The 25,542-nt window shown below is 45.1% G+C and overlaps 1 protein-coding gene across 11 annotated transcripts in view; it reads left to right on the top strand.

Annotated features, from left to right (window-relative positions):
* TENM2 (teneurin transmembrane protein 2) overlaps positions 1–25,542 on the top strand; it is a 1,169,384-nt gene that overhangs the window by 1,019,841 nt on the left and 124,001 nt on the right. For all 11 annotated transcript variants that reach the window (XM_069483866.1, XM_069483867.1, XM_069483873.1 and 8 more), the window contains 3 exons: positions 1,133–1,328; positions 7,405–7,506; positions 24,674–24,868. In XM_069483866.1, coding sequence (XP_069339967.1) covers positions 1,133–1,328; positions 7,405–7,506; positions 24,674–24,868 — 493 coding nt within the window. The remainder of the gene's footprint in view (positions 1–1,132; positions 1,329–7,404; positions 7,507–24,673; positions 24,869–25,542) is intronic.

Genomic DNA, 25,542 nt, shown 5'->3' with positions numbered 1-25,542 from the left:
AGTGGCTCCCACTTGCCCACCACAGAATCTTACCTGTCATTTAAAACAGGCCTCTCTCAGGTCACACTTTCCTTCCCGCATCCCCTCATTCGGTAGCCTTAGCTGACCACTGTGTCTCTCACTCGTTGCTTCCAATTCTGAACCTGGTTTTCATTGAAACAGAGTTTAACGTTTAATTCTTGTTTTATCCAAGGCCAGGCAGTTTGAGGGCATGGACAATGTGGCTGAACAGACCTATGTCCAAATTCTCATTTGGCCACTTAGGAGCTGTGTGACTTTGGTCAAGTTGCTTGACTTCTCTGAGCCTCAGTCTCCTTATCTGTAAAATATGGATATGAATAGTACGAAGATAGCTACCAAGATAGAGTTCTTTCAAGAATTGAACAAAATGATGATGAGGAGGAGGAGGGTGATAACAACAACCAACGTGTATTTTGTGTTTGCTCTATGCCAGGTACTGTTCTAAGTATTATCTTAATCCTCACCACAACCCTACAACATAGATACTATTATTTTCACAGTTGTGCTGATGGGGAAACTGAGGTGAAGCCAATAAGTGCCACAGCCGGGATTCTCAGCCAAGGCTCCCTGGCTTCACATCGCTCACTCTCTGCCACTCTGCAGGACCACCTTCTTCTCATAGATGATCAATAAATGGTAGCTGGAAACATGGTTCCCTGATTCCTTATTGAAATTCTTGTGGTGCCAGATACATTTTGGAATTCAGAATTTGGAGAGTTACAGGAAAGTTACACTTGGCACATACAATGTATTATATAACACCCCAGCGGGAACTAAAGCAACAACTCATATCTCACACACACACACACACACACACACACGTACATACAAACAAAAAGAAAAAACCACTTTGGGTTAAAGTTTTTTGGGTTTCAGAACTACAGATAAGAGATGGTGGCTTATAGTAAGAAAACCAGTAAGAATAATTATAAGCATAATAAAGCGTGGCTATTAATGTTACAACTTTTGTGACTCTCGTTTTACTGGGTGAGTTCATAGTAAAATGTACTAACAAGTCTTTCTCTGGTCACGAATGGTGGGAGGGGAAGATGCTGGGCATGAGACCAGGTCCGCACTTTGCGTCTCACGCGGTGCTCTCTCCTTTCCCCAGTATGACTTCATGGAGCGTCTGGACGGCAAGGAGAAGTGGAGTGTGGTTGAGTCGCCCCGGGAGCGCCGGAGCATACAGACCTTGGTGCAGAATGAAGCCGTGTTTGTGCAGTACCTGGACGTGGGCCTGTGGCACTTGGCCTTCTACAATGACGGCAAAGACAAAGAGATGGTTTCCTTCAATACTGTTGTCTTAGGTAGGTGTGGAGTCTCTGAGACGATACGCCATGCAGGGAAGATGGAAATGTTTGGGGCTTCTCTGTAGAAGACACATCTTCTTAGGTGGTTTCTACCGCAGATGAGACCAAACCAGAATCCTTCAACTGGGTCTCTTAGGATCAGCCACCTAAAACTGGCTCTGATTAAAATGGGAAAGCTGCCTAAACCACGAAAGAGCCACCCTTGGTCCCAGGGATTCAACTGTGCTTAAGAGTTTGGGTCAGACTGCCTGGGTCAAGTTCTGACCATACAACCTAAGCAAATCACTGGATTTTATAAGCCTCGGTTTCCTTACAGTAAAATAAAACTAACACTACTGCCCACCTCATAGGACTATTACGAGGATTAAGTAAAATAAATATATAAATCTCTAAGCATGTAGTAGAGCCAATAAACACCAGCCATTCACATCAGCTCAGAATTTCTCTGAAAAAATGGAGGAAATCCCAAAATGAAAAGGTTTTCAAACCTTAGAAATAAATCAGGGTAAGGATATATAGACATGAAAAATCATGTCTTTATTCCCAAGCAAGTAAATCTCAAAATGCTTTACTTAAATACTTGTCATTTTTGGCATGTTTTAATCCTGCTTTTTATTAGATATCAAGGGAAAAGCTAAGGTTTTACCCAGAATTTCCTCTTTTATGCACATACAACCCCCCCTAAAAGGGTCATTAGCTTGAGAAGATTTCATGAAGTTTTCTACAACAAACCCTAAGAATTTGAACAGAGAAGCTGCAGATATTTTCATTAAAGTTGTTTTGTCTTTGGGTTTGAATCTTCCTTCTGATACTAATAATTGATTCTGGGTAGAACATCATGAATCAGGACAGATTATTCGACCCATTTCACGGAGGTTCAGAAAGCTGAGTCCCTCAAAGTCCCCGGATATGGAAATAATGGGAATGGCGTGGTTTGCTGGGCCTCGTCCGTTGCCTTTTTGCAGCATCACGTGTCCGGACAGCTTTGGGTTGTGGGAGCTCAGTGTTCACGGGGGAAGCCTAGATAGGGCGGTTTCAGGAGGAAAGGCCTGGGAGCTCCAGGATTAAATCCCAGGTTTTCTTTCCCACATCTTGACAAGTCATTCATCTCCTTGAGCCTCAGTTTCATCATCCATGAATAGGTAATGACCATGTCCATGAAGTGCAGGGTGATGTGAATATCATGACAAGGGGAACGTGTCTGGCGTGGACTTGGTAGTCACCACCTCTAAATGAGAGCTGATGTTATTTTTAGGAATACATCTTGCAGAGGTGTTTTTCTCTTGACTGCATTTTAGGAATTTTTCTAGTGGCCCCACATATTCTTCTGAGGGGCTCCCTGATTCTTGAAAGAGCTTTGTAATCCAACCTGAAATTCAGATGGCAGCTCTTCGTCAGTGGCCACGACTTCAGAATGGTGTAAAATCACATAGAGTTTTGGTATTGACCAAAGGATTGAGGTCAGTCTTTATTCCCTCTGCTAAGGAAGGATTGACCCTACGAAGGCTAGCCAAATGCTCTAAAGCAGGCGTTGGCACCCTACAGCCCCAGGGCCAAACCTGGCCCACGGCCTGTTTTTATGAATAAAGTTTTATTGGAGCACAGCCACATTCATCTGTTTACATATTGTCTGTGGCAGCTTCCCCACCGTGACAGCAGAGTTGAGGAGCTGCAACAGAGACCATATGGCCCACAAAGCCGGAATAGTTGCTGTCTGTCCCTTTACAGAAAAAGGTTGCCAATCCGCACTCTGAAGTAATGTCTTAAACTTTGCCTGATGAAAGTCACCAGAGAAGCGTTCCACAGAGGGCAAATTTCCGGGATCAGGTTATGTACCAGTGAGAAAAAAAAATAAAAGCATAGAGACTCGTTCACAAAAGGAAGACGCTAGAACAAGTTTGGAAATAGTTTGAGATGTTGAGATTTTTTTAAATTCTTTAGTTTAAGAACATGATGAGAAATGACTTCCTTTTTGTCACTTTGTGTTTAAACTCAGAAGGCTTGACACGTACCTGACAGCACACACCACACACGGCGGCTGGCTCAGCTGGGGTCTACGAGCACTCAGTGAAATGGTTAATAACAGCAGTGACAGGCGCGCGTTTACAGTGTTGACTATGAGCCCGGCCCTGTAATACGCCCTTTGTGTCCCTACCCATAGAGTAGCCTTACGAGGTAGGTGCTGTCACTATTGTTTCCATCTTCCAGCTGGGGAAACCAAGGCTGAGAGAAGCTAAACAACTTGCCCGAGGTCACACACAGCCAAGAAGAGGTGAAGTCAGGATTTAACCTTTCCAAAGCCTGGGCTCTTCACCACTGGATTTCTTTGGATTCTAGCCAAATAAATTCCTTCCCCTCGGAACGGCAAGCTTTCTGGGAGCCCGATGACCAATAACGGCTCTGACCTCCTTTCCCTTTTTCCGCACAGACGCAGACGTTGGGGTAGTGAGATTCCCTCCCCCCCATCCCCTGGGGCCACTCCCTGCCCTGGTCATCAGGGCCGGGAATCGCAGTCCTCCCAGAGGGTTTCTCTCGTCTGGACTGTAGCTCAGAGAGAAAGTCAAAGGTAATCGGCCTAATAGCTGGGCAGACATCCTGACGGAGCAATGATAGTAATTGTCCTGAAACGCAGGGAAAGCACAGTGTTTTGTGTGGTCAGAGGTTGTCCCACACAGACCTATCATCAGAACATTCTCCAGCAAGCGCGGCCGGGCGCGCTGAAAACCCCGCGGTAGGAAACACAAGGGGAGATGTTAGACGGTGTCAGCCAGCGATCGCACTAAATACACCTCTGACTCAGGGAAGCCCTTTGATACGTTTGGGAGAGAAGCGGCCTGCTTCCAGGACTGAGTTTCATCTCGGGGACAAAGGGGTGGCTCTCTCGAAGCTCGGTGCAAGCCTCCACGCGTGTAAAATCCTGTTTCCTGGGCTCACTCCCGTCTCCGGCCATTTTTTCCTAAGAAAATTTAAACCAAGTTGACAAAAAGGCAAAGTGATAGTATCTCCGTAGTAATATGTAGTGAATGTTAAAGAAAGGGGACAGAAAGGCGGGTTCTTTTACATCTCAGCAGTGCCACGCAATTGGTTTTTCCCTCAAAAACTGTCCAAATACTTCACATAGGAGACCTTGGGAAAATTAAATGAAAAATACTCTTTCTTACAGGCTTTATTTTGGATTTTTCTGCCCTCCTACACACACATGCACACAAGCACACACACATATATGCACACTTTGACAACTGTTTACCAAGGACCTACTGTATACTAGGCATTTAGAATACCCCGGTGAACAATTCAGATCTGGTCTCTTCGTCAGGCAGCGTGATACAGACATGCAAAAAGGGAATTATAGGAATCACAGCAACAGAGAGGAAGTGGCACAAAACCCAGATTGAGGAAAGTGAGGGAGGAAGACAGCCAGGAACTAAATGTTTTCTAAACTGAGACATAAGGATAAATATGTCAGGTATAAAGACTTTCAGCAGAGGGAAGAGACTGTGCAAACACCGGAGTCCTTTTCCGTGGGACGGTGGTGACAAGGAGTCCCTGGGCCTTCACTGCTCGATTTCTGAAGATGTAAGGTTTGCAAATCAGGAGCTCTGGCCTCAGGAATGTTGATTTCCACCAAACCGTCCCCAGCCGCAGATGTTCAATGAGAAGCAATCGCTGCTTCACTGTAGCAGTGACTTCCTCTAAAAATGCAAGCTGGATAATGCTGCTCCTCTGTTTAAATTTTTCATTTGTTCCAAGCGGTTCCAGAGTAAAATCCAACTCATCTGCAATGGCCTGCAGGGCCCTGGGTGACCTGTCCCTCTGCCTGTATCTCTCCAAAATCAGTGTATGTCACTCTCTCCCTTGTTCGCTACCCTCCAGCCACCTCGAATTCTCACCTCAGGCCTTTACCTAAGCTGTTCCTCCCACCTGGAATACCCTTTCTCCCAGCTCTTCACCTGCCAGTTCCAGCTCACCCTCCAGTGTCACCTGCATGGAATAGAGAGGCCTTCCCTGACCATCCTTTCTAAATAGCTTCCCCCTGTTACCCCATCCCAGTGTCCTATTCTCTATGACAGTGGAAAGTTCTATTAGGGCAGGTAACTTATTCACCAAGTCCATCTTATTCCAATGCCTCGTATAGTGCCTTGCATATAATAGGTGCTCAGTTAATAGATTCAATCATAGGTCAAGAATGTGACAGGTCTGAGATCTTACCCTAATTGCAAGCTAACATGTTAGCCTGCCGCAGTTTCATAGATGCTGTCAGAAGACATAAAACTCCTAGGTCACAGACAAGGGACTTTATTACTCAGAGCAATGCACTATGCGGAGAATCAGCCAGTGTGCCGATTCCTCAAGCCCCAGTTCCCTCAGGGTAACACAGAGGGTCAGGTGCTACTTGCACATGTGGTGGGTGCATTGCAGGAGAGAAACCCTGAGTTTACTGAACCTGAGTCTCTCGTAGTGGGCAGTGAGCATGCTTGCCCATTGCTCCAGAGGGAGACCTTATCTTTACTCTACTGGATAATAAGTAAACCTGCCTTTGCTGTGGAGAGAGATACAATCTCTGTTTCCCAAGGCTGTTCCCCATACTCATTGCCTTGAAAAGATAGTTCAGAGCTAAGGCAGTTGGTGCCTGTTCTCATAAGATATTCGGAAACACAAAGAGACCCAGGGAGAATGTCCCCATGCAAAATTACTGATTTTTGGTTTGCAGAAATAATTAGCTTTTTGAATGAATGTTGAATAGATGAAACAAATAGGTAGCCACTTGGATGCTTCTCAGCCCACATTTATGGAGCCAACCTCAAGGAGTTTCAGCCTAAAATGTTAATTGTTAGACATTAAGGAAACCGGCTTGATAGAGTCTATAGTCTTTTGCCTGATTTTGAAAAAGCAAGTACACTCACTGAGTTCTCAGAACACCAGAAACCAACTACAGTCTGGCTCTGGAAGAAGAGAACTGTGAAGTGAAACACTGCAGAAAGAAGGCAAAGTTGCATGGTTTGGTTTTTCAATCTAGAGTGGGAGTAAATGGGTTACTAGGTTTAAAGGCAACGCGGCCTTCACCACTCTCAGGTGACTCCATCAGGAACAATTAGACTTTTCAGTCTTTCATACCACATCACTGAGTCAATGTCCCCAACTCTCCAAGAGTGGTGTAATGCCACATTTCGGGCATAGTGGCCTGTGCTTTGCTTTTCATCATCGTAATTATTTGGAAACTAAAAATCTAAATTTGTTTTAATTTAAGGCAAAAATGAGGATAATAATAATCATTTTTAAAGAATATGACTATTTCTGTGCAGACCCAAATCAACATGAAAAAAGTTCCAAAATGATGCCTTTGAAGGTATTACTTGAGAGTATACATAGAAAGGTGTAAATCATCAAATAAGATGGTTATGCAGGTTAGAGAAAATGTGAACTAATTGATTTTCATGAAAAATAAGATCTGCAAAAGCTAAGCATAAAAGGACTTTCATGTAACTTTAAAAAATCCTACTACTTAAAGAACCCCAAATCATGCCTAAATTAATCAGTCTTGTGTCTTTGGATTTTTCTTTTATTAAAATTCCTTAAAGCAGGAAATATATTTTTACTCTACAAACCTGAGAGTAGGAACAACTCCTGTTTTGCAGAATCACTCTCTATACCTGAGGCTAAAAACTGATACCCCACATGTCAGACCAAATGTCAAATCTCGGTTGGGATAATTGGAGGGAGTGTGGTTATACTGTTTAAAAACATGTCAACATTTCACCGTGAGAGCTTTCACAGTTTTTAAGTCCAGATCGGTAGTTTCTACTAAAAAAAGCAAAAGTTTCAGCAATACTAGTGCTGCGTTCCTGCCCAGGTTCATCAGATGGAGCGTGGTGGTTACTTCCACACATTGTCCATGCTGTCCTGGTCCCCATCACTCCCTGTGTCCTTACCTCACTCATTGAGGCCCCCTAAAGGTCCCCTGGAGTCATCTGCGGTTACTACCACTGGTCTTTAAAAATGGTGGGTGAGTGATTATGAAAGTACCGCCCCAGCAGGCAGAGGAAAAGGTAATTGCTAAACTTCTCTCTTTCAGATTCAGTGCAGGACTGTCCACGCAACTGCCACGGGAATGGCGAATGTGTGTCTGGGCTGTGTCACTGCTTTCCAGGATTTTTGGGAGCAGACTGCAGTAAAGGTATGTGATTAGAAAACAGACCATGGGATTCCCCGAGGGGATGACAGAAAGGGCACCCAAGCAGCCTTCCCAACAAATTCCACTGGGACACCTTGTAAACCCACACATGCTAGATGGCCTTTGGCAAAGAGGAGGCTTTGATATATGACCGTTGGCCAACGTACCTATAGGAGCAGGGCAGTTATCCTTGGCACCGAGGTGTGCTGAGAAGAAAGATTTGCTAAAAATGAGACGGTCGAATTTCCTGTAAAAGCAGAAGTGAATTACCATCACTCCTTTCTTATAATCATTAACTTCTATGTAATGGAAGATTAAGCATCTCAGGGTTAGTAAATTTCATTCATTCTGGCCAGCTATGCTCTTAATCTAGGAAGTGCTATTTATCTTGGCGGAATCGGTTTTAAATTGTATTATTAATTTATCTACACTGCTTTGCACAGAATGGCTGGGGCCCTGGGATTCTTGGGGGAAAGGTAATATAAGAAAGAAAATGACTCTCACAAGAACAGAGAATTTAGGGGCTGCACACCCAGCTTGCAAGAGACCTTCAGCGTGACCTTCAAGAGGCTCTATCAGAGGCACGTGTAGCGGAGAGCAGGGAGTCTCACACTTTTTAGACATGTGACAAACACACACACACAAGTGCAAATAGATAATAGATAAACGCAAATAGAAAATTAAAACAAAACTTTCACAAAACGATACTTACCCTTAGTCCATTTTTTTATATTCTATTCTTTTTTTTTTTTTTTTAATGCTGGTTATGATCCACTACACTGATTCCCCACACGCCGGTAGGTCATACCCCAGTCTAAAAACCAGTGATGGGCAGATGAAGAGCCCTTGCAGAAGAGACAGGCCGTCCTGGGTTCCAATCCCAGCTCTGCCACTGAGTGTCTCTCTGACCTTGAGCGAGTGATTGAACATTTCTGAACCTTGGTGTCCTCATTGGGAAAAGTGAAGGGTTAAACTTCCTAAGTTTATCATGAGGATAGTGTAAGATAACACACACACACAGCTCTTCGCAGGGCATGTTGTAAGGCCTCAGAGAGTTTGATATTCTGATTTATTTATTTATATTTTATTTATTTATATATTTAAATAATCTTCCCATTATTTTTATGTGCGCTTCATTAAAAGCCCCTCCTGCCTTGACATGCTGAGAGAGGCAATTACTAACAAAGCTGCTCTATGAATGCTGAATGGGGCCACTCCTTTTCCCACTCTTACCGTAATTGCTTGGAAAAACAGCATTTCCACTAGTCTTAGTATTTCTAAGATGTGAGACTCCCATCCTTACCAATGCTAACCAGTATGTGAGCAGGGATTTTTTGTGCTTGAAGTTCTGGATGGGTGACACGTGCATGAGACTAATCCCTAAATGACACCGCTTACAGACATCTCCTCTATCACACAATACAGGGAAATGTTGGGTACACTTGCAAAGAAAGCAAGAAGCCACGAAACAATTCAACAATTCTCTGGGCTGTGTGTCAGGCTTAGCACAGTCTGCTCATGGCGTGGAGACACACTAGCAAAGTGCAAAACAGTGACTGGAGTTTCTCCCAGCACCTTGCCCAGGCTCTGCACGGCCCTGACGGACCAAGGGGAACGGCACATGCATCACCAAGCCAAGCGCTTTTCCTGGAGGAGGCTTGGAAGCAAAACCTCAGGGTCGTTTGAATGGCTTTCCTGGTGTAATCTAATTTTCCTGGGAGTGAAGGCATTAATGAGAGGAAGGACAGAGTAGTCCTTTTATATGTGGCTGCAAATGGGCTGAACACTCAGCCGCATGGCCTGTGAGCTGTAAATGTATATTAACACTGACACACATCGATGTATTATTAATCCTAAAAACCATGTGTGCTCTGACTGCACATCCAGTTACTGGCCTTTTAAACCTAAGTACCCTGGCCATTTAAGAACTCTTCGCTCTAAATCCATTTGCAGATGAGCGTCCATTCTGCATTATGGATCTGTAATGGGGTGTGCATTTAGCTGCTTAAAAGGACTCTCGGTGTGTGTTTTGCATTCACCACCTGCACTGTGGCCGGGTGCACACTCCGAGTGTGCATTAGCCATGGTATATAATTGATCCTCGCGAAACAAATATTGAGTGGCTGTTGAGAGTAGTTACTCCTCCATGCTCAGTTGCTGTTCCTGAAATCGGGCTTTGAACGTGTATATTTTAATTTAGCTGTTGATGCACACAGTGGACAAAATTGAAGTATTTGAAGAATAAAATTGCTTTCCCTTGTTTCTCTATTCTGGGCAAAGTTGGCTTAAGAGGGTTAGGAATGAGCTTCTACCTCTTTGCCCTAAAGATGTTTCTCCCTTAGTTTTTTTTTTTTTAAATGGCCACAGTTTAAGCTACTTGGTTGTTCACAAAGCTAACTTCCCCCTTATTCTGAAACCCTGTATCCTGACCTTTAATCTTGCATGCACCACCTTTATTATTTTTGCCAAGTTCATGGTCCATAAGTATTATTTTTTGTTTATTTTTTTTGTTTGTTTTTATTTCATCTTATTATGGGGGTACAAAAGTTCAGGTTATATATATTGCCCATGTCCCGCCCATCCCCCCGAGTCAGAACTTCGAGCGTGTCCATTCCCCAGACAGTGCGCATTGCACTCATCATGTAGTTATGCCCCCATCCCCTCCCCCCACCCCCATCCATTAACATATTCCTTTAAGTTAACACATTATGGTTACATAGATAAATTTATTTTAAAGGCACAATGTCAATACCAGAAATTGAAAAACAGAAAACTGGAATCAATTGCCATAATCATAATATGAAATGTCAGTGCCACCTTTAGCCCTCTCCAGAGAGTAATATTTTCACTGTGATGGGCATCCAAGCCAAGTCAGCTTCTAACACACTTATTTCACATCAAGAATCACAAAAGAGGACTTGAGCACACATGAGACAGACTCAAGCCTCGAACACCTCACTTCATAAGTACTGGCTCCTGAAAATAACAGAATTCCCTGACTACACCAGGGGGAGGACGTGAGAAAATAAAAAGAGGAACACATTAACTGCACTAGCTCCAAGTAGGGAAATCGAATGATTAAGACTTGATTTTCTTCTGAAATGTTAAGCCTGTGCTTCTAATTGTTTTAAAATAACAACTAAGAGCTATTAAGTACTAAATATGTACCAGGCACTGTGCAAAATACTTAATACATACTGTCCTACTCATCTTCGTATCAACAATATGAGGTAAATCCTATTTTAACCAATCCTCCCCCACCAGTTTTCTAAACTTTTTATATTGGGCTCATTTATTTTATTTTATTTATTTATGTATTTACATATTTTTTTGAGAAGAGTTTCACCCTGTCACCTGGGCTAGAGTGCAGTGGCATCGTCACAGCTCACTGCAACCTCAAACTCTTGGGCTCAAACGATCCCCCTGACTCAGCCTCCCAAGTAGCTGGGACTACAGGCATGCAACACTATGCCTGGCTAATTTTTTCATTCTTTGCAGGGACTGGGTCTTGCTCCTGCTCAGGCTGGTCTCAAACTCTTGGTCTCGAGCAATCTCCCAACCCCCTGCCGGGCATTGGCCTCCCAGAGTGCCGGGATTATAGGTGTGAGCCACTACCCATGGCCAGCCTGAGCTCATTTCAGACTTTCAGACGAGTTGCAAATATGGGCATAGAGTTTCCATACAGAAAGAGTACATGATTCCCCTTATCAACATCATAAATGTCCATAGTTTGATGATTAAAACCAAGAAATTAACATACATATGATGCTATTAGCTAATCTACCGACTTTTTCGTAATTTCGCCCTTTCTTTCAGGTCTCAGATCCCACATTGCAATTTAGTTGCCCTGTCTCCTTAGTCCCTCCAGCCTGTCCAGTTGGTGACAGTTCCTCAGTCTTTCCTTGTCGTTCATGACTTTGACCCTTTTGAAGAGTACTGGGCAGATATTTTATAGTATGTCTCTCCATTTGGGTTTGTCTGATATTTTCTCGTGATGCGATTGAGCTTATGCATCTTTAGCAAGATGCCATGCCCTCCTCAGTGCATCCTATCAAAGATGCACCTCCCATTTGAATAACAAAGAAAATTAAAATGTGGTTGTGTGTATGTGTGTGTGTGTGTGTGTGTGCGTGTGTACATGCCTTTGTTCTCCCTTACACGTAAGGCTGAGAGGCTAGAAGGCTCTGTCCCATTGGTCCTGCACAGCTTGTCGGTGGCTATGACAAGTTGCCACTTGCAAACAACTTTTGAGCCCAGGAAGCTCCAAGTGTTAGCAGGGAACAGCGTGGAAGAGGCAGAAGGAAGCGATGGGCCAGCGAGTGCAGAGAGGCAGCTGGGCCTGGAACTCCTGCAACCCAGGGCAGTGCTGCCCATCTCCCAGCTGTGGCCCACGATCATTTCCCTTTTTTCTTGATAAAACCTTTAAGAGGCTGAGAGCAAAAGGTCCTTCCTCATCACAAATCCACACTCACCTTTGTTCCTGCGCTGACAGCTGCGCCCAGGATAGGATGCCTCGAGTTCTGCCAGTTTCTGCGACTGCCGGCAGCCGGCAGACTCAGGCCCTCCTGCTAGGGGGAGAATTTGCCACGTTAGCAAGCGAGACTCCCATCACATCCAAGCAACCGGGTATGTGTCCAAGTGACAGAAATACGGATTTACTCTCTTGACCTCACACTGCGCCTCCTGTGCCCTCAGATGTGCGGTGCAAACGGCAGCTCCTTGTCTTCTTATAAACCTGCCAGTCTGCATCAGGCGTCTGAGGACATCCTTGCAGAGCGCGGAGGACTCCATCAGCGTGCATTTGCAGGGCAGCCATCCCACAGCCCCCGCCACGCTGGGGCCCCGAGAGGCTCTGCAGGCAAAATGGAACTGACCCTCACACTGAAAGAACATATAATGGTTCTAACACATTGTTCAGAGTCAGTTGGGAGGAAAGAACTTTGCACATTCAGCAAATGCTTATGATGTGCCTGCTTATGAGACAGGCACTGCGCTAAGAGCCAGATACAAAGATGAACAAGGGAGCCACGGGCCCTGCCTTCGGAGAGCTTCCAGTCTGATCCACGCACATGGAGAGCAAGTGCGTAATGTAAATTGAAGTCCAAAATGCAGACTTTGAATGCTGTGGACATCACTAAGGAGAAGACAAGGAAGTTCATGAAGCAGTGAAGTGTGTGCGTTATGAATGGGGGTGGAAGTCCCCCTGCTGGGGTCTTTAAGGATCACTCCAGCTGTGGAAATCACGCTGGGGGAGGCGTATGCAATTTAGAGAGGAAGACACAGTGCACACACGGGGCCACAGGCCAGCAGCTCCCAGGGATCAGGCTGAACCAGGCATTTGGGAAGCCAAGATGGAAAGCGAGGACCTGTGTACAAGTGCCTTTATTGGAAACCAGTGTGGAACAAAACACATGAGGGGAATTTTCTGGTGTGTTCAAATGATACCAGGTCACAGCCAGGGGAAGTCAAGACCGGGAACTTGTGGCTGGGGCTGGCTTTATGACCGAGCCCCACCTGGTCGCCTAGGCCTGTTCACCAGGATGTCGATACCAGGAAAATTCAAACTTTTCAAAGTTTTTAAAGATTCACAGTAATGTGGATCTTTGGAAATAGCCAATGCGTATCAGGGAATGTGGAGAAAATTCTAGGGCGAAAGATTCTAGCGAAGGAACCACGCTGAAGAGCGTGTTTCAGTATAGAATTTCATTAATTCAGCAACATAATAAGCAATCTGTTCAGATCCAGAGCATGAGGAAAAATGGCATTTCTTTCCTGGCAATTCGTACCATTTTCCATCCGGTGCCTCTCCTGTCCAGCAGTAACTGTTGATTATTCAAGTTATTGTTTATTCTACAGTTTTTTGTTATTACTCTTCTCCTTGCGTGGCTTTCTCATTACTTTACTTTAATGCTATTGGTTGTAAGCTAGAGGTTTTTTAATTATTATTCCTTTTATTTGCTTTTCTCTGAAGGCCTTAACTTCAGAGGCTTCCTAGAGCTGTTTGTAAAGCAGCCTTGTGCTTCCGAAGACAGCCGGGGCTTCTGGTGTCTCTGCTGTGGCTCCTCGGCTGGCTTCGTTTGGGTGAGCTTGAGGCCCCCACCTGCAGCAGAAACTGAACACACCCGCACCTGGGTTGTTAGGTAGCACATATTTAATAGCTATTAGAAATGACAACTCCTGCTGCCAAACAGCTGTTAGTGCAGGCCCAGAAATGCCACAACCACGGGAACATAAAGTCTTCTCTCTAGGGGTTGGTTTCAGCTCCTACCCAGGTTCTGGGAGCCTTGAAACAAGAGAACGGGAATCTTGCCATTTTTCTACTGTTAACTGGCAAATGTACCCACTACCTGTCCTTCATGGCCACGTGCTAGCACTAAAATCAAATCATCATCATCATCATCATCATCAGAGCTGTGACTGAGTTCTTACTACGTGCAACCACTGTCCTGAGCGTAATGATCTTTAATCCTCAGTGGCCCTATTTTGTACATGGTTATCGTCCCCTTTTATAGATGAGGAAAATGAGGCACCGAGAGGCCAAGCAACTTGCTCAAGATCACTTAGCTCATAAGTGGCATCGCTAGGATTCAAACCAAGCAGTCCTGCCTCGACTTGGAACGCTAGACCAGCCGTGAGCCACACAGGAGATGCAGCTTTGCAGGCAGTTTGCGTGGTGGTGCACACTAGAATTCTGGGTTTGAACCCAAGAAAACTTTTTCAAGAGAGGAAAAGAGGGTTTCCTAGAGAGAAAGTGGCAGAGCCAGAGTTTGAAACAAAGTCCATGTGACTTCAGAGCCTGTGGCTCTTAACCCCTCTCCTCCCAGCTACCAGGCACATTCCACCACCTTCCTCGCCCCGTCGTTCACTGACTCTTACTGCATTGATCGCCAGGGTTCTCTGCTCCCTTTTTCCTCTCTGTCCCCACAGCCACTGCTGTTCACTTGGCCTCCAGCCTCCCCCTGATGGAATCCCTCCCCCTCACCACCTCCAGGGTTCTCCTCTCACCGGCATGTCACTACCCTCCTCGAATACCTTCAGTGGTCATCACGCTTTGGCTTAAAGACTAGTATCTGGGGAGCTTGTTAGAAATGCATTTCCCCAGGTTCTTCCCCCATGCTAGTTGATTCTGACTCGTAGGACTGGTGTGTGGTTCACACACCTTTTGACAAGGCTCCCCTGATGTCTTTAGTCAGGGGCCACGTTCTGAGAATAAAGATCACATTTCTTAGAATGATGTTCAGGGTTGTCCATGATCTAAGCCACTCTTGTTCCATCACCTCCCACTAACACCCGTACACTGTAGGTTCCAGACACTTACCCCTCATAAAGTGAGGGCGACCTAATTCCACTTTGCTCATGCTGTTTTGTTGGCTGGAATGTTCTTGTCAAGTCCAGACTTTCCTGTGAAACTGCTGCTTGTCCTTGAAGGCCAAGCTCACAAGTCACCTGAAGTGCCCTCAGACACAGCCCCGCGGTCACTTGGGCTTGGCAACACCTCGGTGGTGGCCCCAACTACATGCCATGCCATCAGTTTCCTCTGCTGGTAACAAGCTCCCAGCAGTCCTCGTTGTACCTTTCTTTTTTTTTTTTTTTTTTTGAGACAGAGTCTCACTCTGTTGCCCAGGCTAGAGTGAGTGCCGTGGCATCAGCCTCGCTCACAGCAACCTCAAACTCCTGAGCTCAAGGGATCCTCCTGTCTCAGCCTCCCGAGTAGCTGGGACTGCAGGCATGCGCCACCATGCCCGGCTAATTTTTTCTATATATATTTTTAGCTGTCCATATAATTTCTTTCTATTTTTAGTAGAGGTGGGGTCTCGCTCTTGCTCAGGCTGGTCTCGAACTCCTGAGCTCAAACGATCCGCCCACCTCGGCCTCCCAGAGTGCTAGGATTACAGGCGTGAGCCACCTCGCCCGGCCTTCGTTGTACCTTTCTGTACCTAGTCTGGTACCCAGGACTTGAATTTAGGGGGCATGGCTTACAAAGATGAAACATGGCCAGAAAGCGTTGTAAAGAACTAAAGCAAGTGATAGAGAACAAGTTTCTAATTTGTTAGATCAATCGTGCAGGGATAAATCAGCCACCTTTGAGGCGCAGATTTAAAGGGAAGGAGGGAGGGTATGTGCAAAAGAGGGAAAAGGGAGGCATGAAAAAAGAAGGACAGAAGAAGAGAAAAAGAGTGTACAGAAAAGAAATGCCATTTATTCCACAGTTTATGGGCATTATCTCAGAGTAGAAAAGTGACTAAGGAGGAAAGCTGTGGAGTTTGAATTTGCTAGATCTGACTCCACACTCCTCTACTTAACAGAACCCATTTTAGAGAATTACTTAACCTCTCCGAGCCTCAATTTTCTCATCTGTAAAATGGGGACAATAGCAGTAGCACCTATTGCTTTACTATAAGAAGTAAAAAGTAAATATGTAGAAATTTTGTAGGACCGTGTTTGGTATGTATTAAATGTTGACTAGTATTAAACAAAACAAGCCTTTGAAATCCTTGTTATTATTCCTGTTTTACAATGAGAGAAACAAAGTCTTAGAGAAAGTAGGCTACTTGCCTAAGGGTCACATAGCAGTGCCAGATTTTTCGGCTGCGTCTGCCTGATCCTGGAGCTCATGGCCCTTGTTGACACAGGAGAGAGACCTCCCGAATCGAGGGCAGTGACCACTCTCAAAGTCCCCAACAATAAGTACTCCAACAGCTTGGGCTGTCCCACTGCCTTGCTGGCTCTGCCTCACAATCTGTTTTCCTGTCTCCCTCTGCACACCAGGGAGCAGCGACAAAGCTCTTAGTCCCCTCCCCAGGGTAGAGGGCCCCTCCCCACTAACCCAGGAACGCCTCCCTCAGCGCCTCCTTCTCTCTCCATGAAAGGTGCTCAGATCCCAGCTGTCCTTCCTGAGACAGCCGGGGCTGCATCCTAGCTCCTTTGGACCCTCCAACTGTCACACTTGTCCCCGTCTGCCACCCCAACTCGTCCCACAGTCCCCATGAATGCAGACGGGCCAGGGGCAGTGCTGCTGCCCACAGGAATGTTCCACAGGCCACTGCAGTCTGGTGTCTGGATCCTACCTCTCCTTCCTCCCATTCCTGGCCTGAGGAAACACGCAGGGCTTCCTTGGCAGCAAAGGCCCAGGAGGAGGGGCTTGAAACAGCTGCATTTGGTATATGCTTTGCGGAAAGTGACTGAGCAGATGCACTTGGCAAAGTCGCATTTGTGAAAACAGCATAAGAAGAATCACTACTGGTCGGGATCTGTGGCTCATGCCTGTAATCCCAGCACTCTGGAAGCCCAAGGAGAGAGGATCACTTGAAGTCAGGAGTTCCAGATCAGCCTGAACAAGAGTGAGACCCCATCTCTACAAAAAATAGAAAAATTAACCGGGCATGGTGGCACATGCCTTGTAGTCCCAGCTACTCAGGAGGCTGAGACAGGAGGATGGCTTGAGCCCAGGAGTTTGAGGTTGCAGTGAGCTATAATATGATAATGCCACTACACTCTACCCAGAACAACGGAGTGAGACTCTCTCAAAAAAGAAAAAAAAAAAAAGAAAAAAGAATCGCTACTACCTATTGAAGATCAGGTACAATGCCAGGCACTGTGCGAAGGGTTTTATATGAATTCTCTCATTTCATCCTCACATCATTTCATTACGCAGCTAAAGAAACTGAATCTCAGAAAAGTTAAGGCACTGGTCCACATCTAGTTTTCGAAGTCTATTCCTAACCACTAGATTATAGATACCCACGTTTGAGCACTCATGAGAATCATCTGTTAACACATAGATCACTGTAGATTGCTTGGCTCCACGCAGAATTTCTGATTCAGGAGGTGTGGGGAACTAGCATCAGCCTCGGGAGTTTGTTAAATAGCCAAACTCTTGGTCCCCATGCCAGACCTTCTCAATCAGAATCTGACGGGATCCCCAGATGACGCCCGTGCACGTTCAAGGAGTCGGGGTAACATTGCCCTCGAGCTCTGCTAAGGCTGCCCAAAGAGAACTGTGATCGAGCCAGTGACATCACTGTTTACCTTCCGTTCCCCCTGCTCGCTGAGCAGGCGTGGAGGAGCCCCTGCCTCCCCACTCTGGAGGTTTCAGTGCACGTCGTTTGGTGCGTCCACGCCTGCAACCTCCAAAACTTGGCTCCTCGTGATATTCTCACGCTATTGCCTCACCAAACAGAAATCACTTCACAGTCAGCCCTCCCCCGAGTTAAATTGTTTCTAGGATTAAAAACCTTTGTTTCCTTTTAAACTGCTAGAGAAGTAGCAGAGCGCCTCTAGAAGGCAGAATGCCTAACCCCAGAAGAACTTGCAGACGCCATGCGCGGAGCTGGGGAAATCCTGCAGAGTCAGGAGAGTTCTGGGGACCAAAGCAGCTGGGATGGGAGGCGGGAAGGAGGGTGCTTCACCCTGTCTTGTCGCTTTGCAATGTGGCTAATTGGAACAATGTTTTTCCTAACGAAAATAGTGATAATAAAATCATATCTATTGATTTCTTACGATGTGCCAGGCACCGTCCAGAGCGTTTTACATGCGTTATCTCAGTTCGTCCCCTCACAAACACTGTGGGCGGGTACTCCAGAATTCTCGTCCCACGTCAAAAAATCAAGCAACCGAGGCTCAAGGTAAAGTGTCCGTAGTCACCCAACTGGTAGAAACAGAGGAAAAAAGACAGGAAATTCAGGCTGTGTAACTCACAAGCCTGCTCCATGCCCAGTGCTTTCCCACCTGCCGAGGAGACACGGTGAATAAAACGGACTGTCCATGGCTTGGAGGGGCTTCCATGCCGGTAGATAAGGAGACGCCAGTAATTTGCAAATTCCTCCTGAGGCTGGAGTCACAGCAGAAGTGCAAAGCTACTTCCGTCTGGACTGGAGCCGCAGAAAAGCTTACTGTGTACTCCAAAGAATTTAAATATTCATTATGTAATTAATGCTGTTCAGACACACACACGCGAAAAAAACTTAGACTTTTTTAAGAACCGCTTAAGTACTTATCGATTGAGAACTTTTATAACTCTCAAAATGGAGGCATCCCCTATCTCTACAGGTATTTTAAATGAATTGAATTAATCATAGGCTTAAAAGTCTCTTGCGATCTTCGTTAACTTCCCTGGGTTTAATTAAAACATCTGTGCACTTTTAATTTATCGATTCATCCAACTCATATGTCATGTTTTTAACACACCCCAGCATGCTCTGCATCATTTTTAACCCGATTTCCACTTAACTAAAGCAATTAAATTCACCCCGGATTAATTAAAGCATCCATACTTTCGTGCTTAAGTCAGCATGTGCTTCTTTCCCCACATGGCTCCTGAATGTCAGAGATTTGACACACCTGATGAGTTTTTTGTCCTTCTGGAAATTCTTCCCTGAATCACCGTCTTGCTTATTAATGTGCCGTTTGACAGGATGGGAATGAGGAAGTTGGTGCAGGTGAACTCCGGCCCTCTGAGCCGGGGACTCTGACCCTGGCTGTCAGACACGTCCTCTGGTTTCCTCTCTTCACGGGGCGTCCTGCTACATCTTGCCCCCGCTGAGACCAACTAAAGTGTCTCAGAATCCTGGGCTGGAAGGTGGGGGGCTGCTCAGGTCAGAGGTGACCACTGCAGTCGGAATGGCTGGTGAGCTTTGCATTTGTACTTTCATAATCACCCCGTAGCTCTGCCTTCCGACTTCCTCACTCTCCCTCCCCATATGCACCAGGCCTTACTGCTCTGCCCATTTAATAGGTAGGGAAACTGAGGCACCAAGGTCAACAGGCTTCACAATTGGGCACGGTGAGCCAGGGAGCTGTCCATCGAGTGACAAATTATTTCCCCCAAAGTCAGTCTGGATTTCTGTTCCTAGCAACTGGGTTTGACAGACCCTGTCCCCTCAGCCACAGCAACACTGGGTATGAGCAGCCTTTTATTTTTTTCCAATCTGATAAGCCCGGAAATATTTCTCTCTATGCTTATTTAATTGTTAATGCAGCTGGGTATCTTGTCATACTTTTACTGGCAATGTATATTATTTCTGGTATGTCCTTCACTCAGGTCTTCATTCATCTCTTTTCATTGATTTGCAAGGGCTCTTGGTGTATTTCAGTTATCGAAGTTTATTAACATTTTAACACATGTTAAAAATATTTCTTCTCGGTGTTGCTTGCCCCTTAATTTTGTTTAGGGTGTCCTTTGTCACGTAGAAGATTTGAATTTTATATAATCAAATCTGACCTTTCTTCTTTTCCCTTCATGGATTCTAGAATTTATGTCTTATGTCTCCCTCCCAGATAAAATGCCTTCAATATTTTTTCTAATGCTTTTGTAATTTTTGTTTTGCTGTTTAGATCTTTAATCTGTATGGAGTTTATTTTTGATTATAGTGTGCAGTGGTTGGTGGGGGGGGGGAGCAAACTTTATTGTCTACCAAATGGACTGCCAATTGTGGGGATCTAGCCAGAAGCAAAATTCAACTTTCCTAACAGTTTTTGCCTAGCATCAAGATAAGTCCACAGCCTCAAATGGCCATGAGATAGCAGTGTTGGTTTGAGAGACACTAAACTTTGTTTAGTGACCCAAATATTACAGCCTCAATTGCTTCAGGGGATCAAGACATCTTCTTCTCCCTGTGGCTTTTTCCCTAGCACCTAACCCGACTGCAAACACATGGAGGTGATTCATCACCATTTATTGAGTAACTGGATATAAAGCAACCAATTATCAGTGCTATTTTGACAATTTACCTGTGGTACTACATTCAAGTATTCTCAAATCTCTTTCCAAAGGGATTTTGAATCAGATTTCAAATAATTTTTAAAAGATACATAAGTTCAAATTCCCTCTCCACATCTAGCCATTTTCCCTTTACTGAGTCTCTCCAATAACCTCTAACTTTTCTCCAGGTATCCTCTCTATTGCAAGCTCCAAGTGGACAGATGGTTTGTCCTGTTACTTCCCACCAAGTAAATAACACGGATAATTCATCTAATCCCTTGCAGAGAACTTTGGGGAGGGGAGCTCCAGCTTGATCATTAAAATGAGCTTCATACCATTTAGGTGAATTTAAATTGTGTCATTTTTTGTCATCAGCCTGTTAACTTGTCAGTTGTTAGTGGCAGCAGTAATTTATTTTTCTTCTGCAGGAGTCTTAGAGCTTCCATTTACTAGATTTAGTAAAACAGAAATAGTCAATTTGTACAAACATTTTAATTAATTTTAAATAGAAGCTTGAATGCGCAATGTTCTGCTCCTGTAAGCCTTAGGAAGAAGAGAGAGACACAGGGACCTGAAGCACTCCACGTGAGATTCCCGACCAATCAGAACCAACTTCCACCCACACCAGAGAAGACTGGGAGGAGAAAAAGACGAACTCTTTCCATTAGTCTTATCCGACATATTGGGGAGGGGAGGTTGCGCTTATGCATTTGAGACCTACTGCATTTTTTTTTTATTTTATTAACCCTTGAAGTCAGATTAGAGATTCAGTTTGAAATTTCACGAGAGAGCATCTGGTAATTGCCTACCAAGTGTAAGCTATTGCTGTGAGTCGTACGTGTTACCTTCCTTAACCCTGCCATCAATGCTGAGAGACAATTTTCTGAAGGGGAAATTGAGTCTCTGAGAGGTGCAATAATGTTGCCAAAATCGCACAGCTGGTAAGGTACAAGGACAGCCCACATCTTTCTGGCACCAAAACCCCTGCTTTTTCCGCTTGTATGCCGTTCTACTTCTTGGCATGGGTGTGCAGTCAGATTAATTTCTCTATAACCTAGTGTTCAAAAACAATGTAGATTCCATGATGGTAAAAATATAAGAAGAGTTATGAATACAGGAGGTTCCCCACTTCACATGTAACCTCTCAAATAAGGCTCAGCCTTAGATATTGCGATGCTCTGGGTTGAGTTATGTCTGAGAATGAATCGTTTACGCCAGAAGGAAGGTGCTCTCCATGCAGGACAGCCCAATGACCACTGGAGGGTGCTCATTTGGCATTTGTTTGCACACTCTTTGCCAGGATGGCAAAAATGATTACTAGAGTTTCACTCCTCCCATTAGCCCACCTTCCATTTTTTGGGGTGGCATAAGCCAAGCCCATGGAGCTCCCTGCTTTCCGGCAAACATCACAGTGTTTTGCATTTTGACCACACTCCCAGCAAGCGTGCAAACATATTGAAGGAAGGCTGCATTTAGAATGTGGAGAACTCTCTGACCTGACTATTTTTTTTTTCCCTGAGCAATTTAAGTAGGTCACATTTTATATTTGATTTCCCAGGCACCTGGTTTTAAATAAAAACCCATTCTTACCTTCCAGACAATCCTATTTTTTTCCACTTGGAATTCATGTAGAAGAGAAACAGTGCCACAGTGAATAAAGAAAATAATCCTAACTATATTTTATCAATTAATAAAGTCCATAGTTCCTTGCTCCTTGCTTTCTACCCTCTTCCACCTTTGGGGAGGAAAGAGAGGGCAATAGGAGACCAGTGTTGGTGACTTGATGTAACTTTCCCTGCCCTGCATGACAACTCATCCAATTTATAACCCTCAGGTCAGAAACAGCCCTTGGAAGCTCATCTCACTACACATTGTGTAGCCACACTTCTCAGTGTTTTCTTATTTCAGTGCACGGGGGTGGAAAGAAAGGGTGTTGTCTTCCCACCAGGAGATACATTCAATGTTACCTAGATCAGACATGACAAGTAGGTTTTCTCTTAAATGCCAGCTCTCCTGCTTGCCAGTCTCCGCCTGGGCACTGCATTGAAGGTTTTGAGGCTCTGCCCAGGCTCAGGGAAACAAGATGCCGTGATCAATTAATGATGTCTGCAGAAGTGTGAGAAGGAAGAACAGGACTTCAGTTCATGTGAATGCATTTGCCATCCCCAACTTAGAGTTTAGCATGAGTCTCATGAGGAACTCAACATGGAACAAACTTACACTGTCTTCAATCCCTCTCAAAACTTCGAGAAAGCCCACAATTTCTTATGCTAGTTCGTATTTGCACATTCCCTAATTTGAATCTTGAGCACCTGGGTTCAGAGCTCTTTCTTCTGCCCTCTCTTAGACAATCAGCATGTGTAGCAGCTCTGTACAGATCCTTCTCTGGAAGCATCCTGGAAACAGAAAGTGTGCTCCCTACATTTAGAGAGGTCACCTGAATTCCTTATGTGGCTTTGACACTCCCATTTTTGAACTCATTCTTCTCCTCTGGTAGACTCATAAGGATAAGAGCTCTATTGAAAATAGTGCCCAATAGTTTTCACAACTGTCCTATGAAATATCATTTTGAGGGAAAATATCCCCTTAATCATTTGTCAACTACTGAGACATTTCTATTTCAAGTCAGCTTACAATTAAAATAAAACATGCACTTCCCTAGGAAAAAGCACTGTGTGTGCAACATGAGGTCCACTCCAGGAACTGTTCTTTCCATGTCTTTCCTAAGGGGCCGCTTAGTGCTTGTCCATGATCCCAGCATTTGGGAATCTTTGAATACCAGGAACACAGGAGAAATATTTACCTAATCAAACCAACACTGGTGAACGCAGCCCTGGAAGGAAATCAACAATGACAAACACAGTTACTGTCCCCTAGTAGCTTGCTTTATCTTTGAGAAATTAGACACTCACAGAGGAAAGCTAATTACTATAAAAACTAAATAGAAGCATGACAATAAGAAAGGATTAATAAGGCAGGGTGGGGCAGTTGACTGGGAAGTGGTGTGATTAGATATGCCATCGCTGAGTGGCACAGGGAGGTTGGCCGGGTTGTGCATGTGTGTACACACACGTAGAATTCTTGGCACCCATGCATTTCAAATCACGGATAACACCAGGAGTCATTGAAACGTCTGTGTTGTTCCTTTCTGAAGGTCTCTAAATGCCAGTTTCATAGCTGGGGCAGTACTCCCATTTTAGGCCCAAATGAGAAGGCAGGTTGGAAAGTTAGGTTCTTTACAAGCTGTTGCAGAAGTGAGAAATCCCAGGCCTGAAGGAGACCGCTGAAATCCCACGCTTGATGAACTTTAAAAGGGGGACATTGGCACGCTTGAGGCCAGACTGATGAAAACTGTGGGTAATCTCCAGACAGTCCCCACTGATTTTCTTACCTTCTTCCCACCAACAGATACAAGAGGGCCCGGCTGAGATGTGAACTGCTAGACATTTCATGTCGTCAGCCTGCCCCCACTTTTTCAATAGGCCAGGAATATTTAATCTTTATACTTTATTACACATGCTACACTGTGAAGTGGGCACAGTTAGAGGGGTCCCTGTTTATCTGCAGGAGATACATTCCAAGACCCCCAGTGGGTGCCTAAAACCTCAGATAATACTGACCCCTGTATATGCAATGTGTTTTCCTATGCATACATACCTATGATAAAGTTTAATTTATAAATTAGGCAGAGTAAGAGCTTAACAACCGTAAGTAATAACAAAATAGAACAATTATAACAACTGTGATAAAAGCTATATGAATGTGGTCACCCTCTTTCTCAAAATACCTTACTGTGGTGTCCTCACCTACGTTCAGAGCAGCTGACCACAGGTAACTGAAACCTGGGAAAGCAAAACTGTGGCCAATGGGGGACTATGTTTCTTCCCGGTGTAGATAGGGAAATGGAGGAACAGAGAGATGAAGTGGCTCAACTGTGTCCTGTTCACCTTCCTTTTCAATAGACATAAACTTATCAGGAATAGGAGCCGACCAATTTAAGGGGTAAAATAATCAGCACACTGGATCCTAATCCCCAATACCACCACCACCAAAAACAACAAGGAAGTCAATGGAGTTGGGCCACCCTGGTCTCCAGCTGGGCTCTCCTGCTGGTGAGCTGTGCGGCTGCAGCCAAGCCACTTCCCCAGTCTGGGACTCACCCATAAACTGGGGGTCGTGATTGCAGCCTTCGTCTCACAAGGTGATTGTGAAGATTAAGTCAGAAATTATGTGCAAAGCCTTCTGTACTGTCCCTGGCACATAATAGGCATTTAACTGGCGGTAGCCGCTGTTGTGAATAGCATTTTTGTTGTGTATCTGAAGATGGCTCTGCACCTCCACGGCCAGAGTCCCCAGCCTAGAACTTTGTGAGCAGAGCCACGAGGCCAGGTAGCTCCACCTGCTTAGACTGCCGCAGCGCCTCAGATATTGGCCCCTCGTGACCTGGTGCTCTGTCTTTGCTTTGTGCAGCCGCCTGCCCTGTCCTGTGCAGCGGGAATGGACAATATTCTAAAGGGACGTGCCAGTGCTACAGCGGCTGGAAAGGCGCGGAGTGCGACGTGCCCACGAATCAGTGCATCGATCCTTCCTGCGGGGGCCACGGCTCCTGCATTGATGGCAACTGTGTTTGCTCCGCCGGCTACAAAGGCGAGCACTGTGAGGAAGGTGAGCCCGCGGGGCCCAGGCTGGGCAGCGTGGAGGGAGGTGTTCGCAGGGCCTGGCCTTTGCTAAGGAGCCCAGTCCCACACTCCACTCCGTGTTTTGCAAGGGAAGTTTCAACAGTTTTGCAAAGGAAGCCTCTACATTTTGTGCAGAAGACTTCAAACCCCTTGGCTTTGATGAACTTCTTTAGTTGTAGAACAGGAAAGGCCTATGAGGATGGTTCTGGAAAGAATGTTTTTTTTTTACCCTACTTTATAGAAATTAGGTTCTTTTCTCTTTCTCCCTTGTTTTTCCTCTTTAAATTTCTCTCTCTGTCTTTGTCTCTCTGTCTTCTCTTTCCTTCTACTCCTCCTCTAACCCCTTCCTTCTTTTCTTCTTTTTCTTCCTTCCCCTCCCCCATCTTCCTCCCTCTTTTCCTCTGCTTTATTTAAAATCGTCTGAATTGGGAATGACTAAAGCTATGCAGAGAATAGGAACAAGGATCCCTAAGCCCCTGTCTTCCTCAGAGCTAGCTTGTAGTTGTAGTTGTTGTTGTTAACCCTTCCTGGTAATGTAAGACCCATGTACATCCGTGTACATATTTCCACAAAAATTAGTATCAAGAGAGAGCAGCCAGTCTTGGAAGACTGGAGGTATCTACGTCATTTAGAAATGCCATCCATGCAGGGCAAATTACC

Source organism: Eulemur rufifrons, chromosome 10, assembly GCF_041146395.1.
Source record: "Eulemur rufifrons isolate Redbay chromosome 10, OSU_ERuf_1, whole genome shotgun sequence".
In the NCBI taxonomy this organism is placed as follows: Eukaryota; Metazoa; Chordata; class Mammalia; order Primates; family Lemuridae; genus Eulemur; species Eulemur rufifrons.
The sequence above is the reverse complement of the archived record's forward strand: the minus strand, read 5'-3'. Positions and strand labels throughout refer to the sequence as shown.